Below are 3,250 nucleotides of genomic sequence, written 5' to 3'. Positions count from 1 at the left end.
GCCGTCAGCACCACGTTTGGCTGCAGGGTCAACATGGCCGTCTGTCTGCAGGTGAGTGCGACATAAAGATTAGATTGATATCTGGCTTATAGAGTAGATTTGTTCTGTTTCAACTCCCATTTAGTCTTTAATGGATACAATATAAATAGAGGAGGATATTTTGTCTGTGGGTGAGATGTACTGTGTGTTCGAAAAGTATTCAGACCCCTTCACTTTTTCCACCTTTTGTTACATTACAGCCTTATTCTAAAATGGATTAAATATACTTTTTTCCTCATCAACCTACACACAATACCCCATAATGAGAAAGCAAAAAAGTTTTTGGGAAATTCTTGCACAAAAAACTGAAATACCTTATTCCTTGTGGAGCCGTTATCCAGCTAGCTATGTCCTTGTGGAGCCGTTATCCAGCTAGCTATGTCCTTGAGGAGCCGTTATCCAGCTAGCTATGTCCTTGTGGAGCCGTTATCTAGCTAGCTATGTACTTGTGGAGCCGTTATCCAGTTAGCTATGTCCTTGTGGAGCCGTTATCTAGCTAGCTATGTCCTTGTGGAGACGTTATATAGCTAGATATGTCCTTGTGGAGACGTTATCTAGCTAGCTATGTCCTTGTGGAGCCGTTATCCAGCTAGCTATGTCCTTGTGGAGCCGTTATCTAGCTAGCTATGTCCTTGTGGAGCCGTTATCTAGCTAGCTATGTCCTTGTGGAGCCGTTATCTAGCTAGCTATGTCCTTGTGGAGCCGTTATCTAGCTAGCTATGTCCTTGTGGAACCGTTATCCAGTTAGCTATGTCCTTGTGGAGCCGTTATCCAGCTAGCTATGTCCTTGTGGAGCCGTTATATATCTAGCTATGTCCTTGTGGAGCCGTTATCCAGCTAGCTATGTCCTTGTGGAGCCGTTATCCAGCTAGCTATGTCCTTGTGGAGCCGTTATCCAGCTAGCTATGTCCTTGTGGAGCCGTTATCTAGCTAGCTATGTCCTTGTGGAGCCGTTATCCAGCTAGCTATGTCCTTGTGGAGCCGTTATCCAGCTAGCTATGTCCTTGTGGAGACGTTATCCAGCTAGCTATGTCCTTGTGGAGACGTTATCCAGCTAGCTATGTCCTTGTGGAGACGTTATCCAGCTAGCTATGTCCTTGTGGAGCCGTTATCCAGCTAGCTATGTACTTGTGGAGCCGTTATCCAGTTAGCTATGTCCTTGTGGAGACGTTATCTAGCTAGCTATGTCCTTGTGGAGACGTTATATAGCTAGCTATGTCCTTGTGGAGACGTTATCTAGCTAGCTATGTCCTTGTGGAGCCGTTATCCAGCTAGCTATGTCCTTGTGGAGCCGTTATCTAGCTAGCTATGTCCTTGTGGAGCCGTTATCTAGCTAGCTATGTCCTTGTGGAGCCGTTATCTAGCTAGCTATGTCCTTGTGGAACCGTTATCCAGTTAGCTATGTCCTTGTGGAACCGTTATCCAGTTAGCTATGTCCTTGTGGAGCCGTTATCCAGCTAGCTATGTCCTTGTGGAGCCGTTATCCAGCTAGCTATGTCCTTGTGGAACCGTTATCTAGCTAGCTATGTCCTTGTGGAGCCGTTATCTAGAGTGCTATGTCCTTGTGGAGCCGTTATCTAGCTAGCTATGTCCTTGTGGAGCCGTTATCTAGCTAGCTATGTCCTTGTGGAGCCGTTATCCAGCTGGCTATGTCCTTGTGGAGCCGTTATCCAGCTGGCTATGTCCTTGTGGAGCCGTTATCTAGCTGGCTATGTCCTTGTGGAGCCGTTATCCAGCTAGCTATGTCCTTGTGGAGCCGTTATCCAGCTAGCTATGTCCTTGTGGAGACGTTATCTAGCTAGCTATGTCCTTGTGGAGCCGTTATCCAGCTAGCTATGTCCTTGTGGAACCGTTATCCAGCTAGCTATGTCTTTGTGGAGCCGTTATCCAGCTAGCTATGTCCTTTTGGAGCCGTTATCTAGCTAGCTATGTCCTTGTGGAGCCGTTATCCAGCTAGCTATGTCCTTGTGGAGCCGTTATCCAGCTAGCTATGTCCTTGTGGAGCCGTTATCTAGCTAGCTATGTCCTTGTGGAGACGTTATCCAGCTAGCTATGTCCTTGTGGAGCCGTTCTCCAGCTAGCTATGTCCTTGTGGAGCCGTTATCCAGCTAGCTATGTCCTTGTGGAGACGTTATCCAGCTAGCTATGTCCTTGTGGAACCGTTATCTAGAGTGCTATGTCCTTGTGGAGCCGTTATCTAGAGTGCTATGTCCTTGTGGAGCCGTTATCCAGCTAGCTATGGCCTTGTGGAGACGTTATATATCTAGCTATGGCCTTGTGGAGCCGTTATCCAGCTAGCTATGTCCTTGTGGAACCGTTATCTAGAGTGCTATGTCCTTGTGGAGCCGTTATCTAGAGTGCTATGTCCTTGTGGAGCCGCTATCCAGCTAGCTATGTCCTTGTGGAGACGTTTTATATCTAGCTATGGCCTTGTGGAGCCGTTATCCAGTTAGCTATGTCCTTGTGGAGCCGTTATCTAGCTAGCTATGTCCTTGTGGAGCCGTTATCCAGCTAGCTATGTCCTTGTGGAGCCGTTATCTAGCTAGCTATGTCCTTGTGGAGCCGTTATCCAGCTAGCTATGTCCTTGTGGAGCCGTTATCCAGCTAGCTATGTCCTTGTGGAGCCGTTATCCAGCTAGCTATGTCCTTGTGGAACCGTTATCTAGCTAGCTATGTCCTTGTGGAGCCGTTATCCAGCTAGCTATGTCCTTGTGGAACCGTTATCTAGCTAGCTATGTCCTTGTGGATCCGTTATCCAGCTAGCTATGTCCTTGTGGAGCCGTTATCCAGCTAGCTATGTCCTTGTGGAGACGTTATCCAGCTAGCTATGTCCTTGTGGAGCCGTTATCCAGCTAGCTATGTCCTTGTGGAGCCGTTATCTAGCTAGCTATGTCCTTGTGGAACCGTTATCTAGCTAGCTATGTCCTTGTGGAGCCGTTATCCAGCTAGCTATGTCTTTGTGGAGCCGTTATCCAGCTAGCTATGTCCTTGTGGAGCCGTTATCCAGCTAGCTATGTCTTTGTGGAGCCGTTATCCAGCTAGCTATGTCCTTGTGGAGCCGTTATCTAGCTAGCTATGTCCTTGTGGAGCCGTTATCCAGCTAGCTATGTCTTTGTGGAGCCGTTATCCAGCTAGCTATGTCCTTGTGGAGCCGTTATCTAAATCAAGTTCAAATCAAATCAAGTTTATTTTATATAGCCCTTCGTACAGT

The 3,250-nt window shown here is 47.3% G+C and overlaps 1 protein-coding gene across 1 annotated transcript in view; it reads left to right on the top strand.

Moving 5' to 3' along the window:
• LOC120039172 (disco-interacting protein 2 homolog A) overlaps positions 1–51 on the top strand; it is a gene marked incomplete at both ends in the record, with an annotated part of 23,672 nt that extends 23,621 nt beyond the window's left edge. Inside the window, one exon of the mRNA XM_038984690.1 lies at positions 1–51. This exon is cut by the window's left edge and continues 120 nt beyond it. Within this exon, the coding sequence (XP_038840618.1) occupies positions 1–51 (51 nt within the window).
• Positions 52–3,250: the final 3,199 nt, after the last annotated feature.

This window comes from Salvelinus namaycush, unplaced genomic scaffold, assembly GCF_016432855.1.
Source record: "Salvelinus namaycush isolate Seneca unplaced genomic scaffold, SaNama_1.0 Scaffold2594, whole genome shotgun sequence".
NCBI lineage: Eukaryota > Metazoa > Chordata > Actinopteri > Salmoniformes > Salmonidae > Salvelinus > Salvelinus namaycush.
This window is presented reverse-complemented; position numbering and strand designations above follow the sequence as displayed.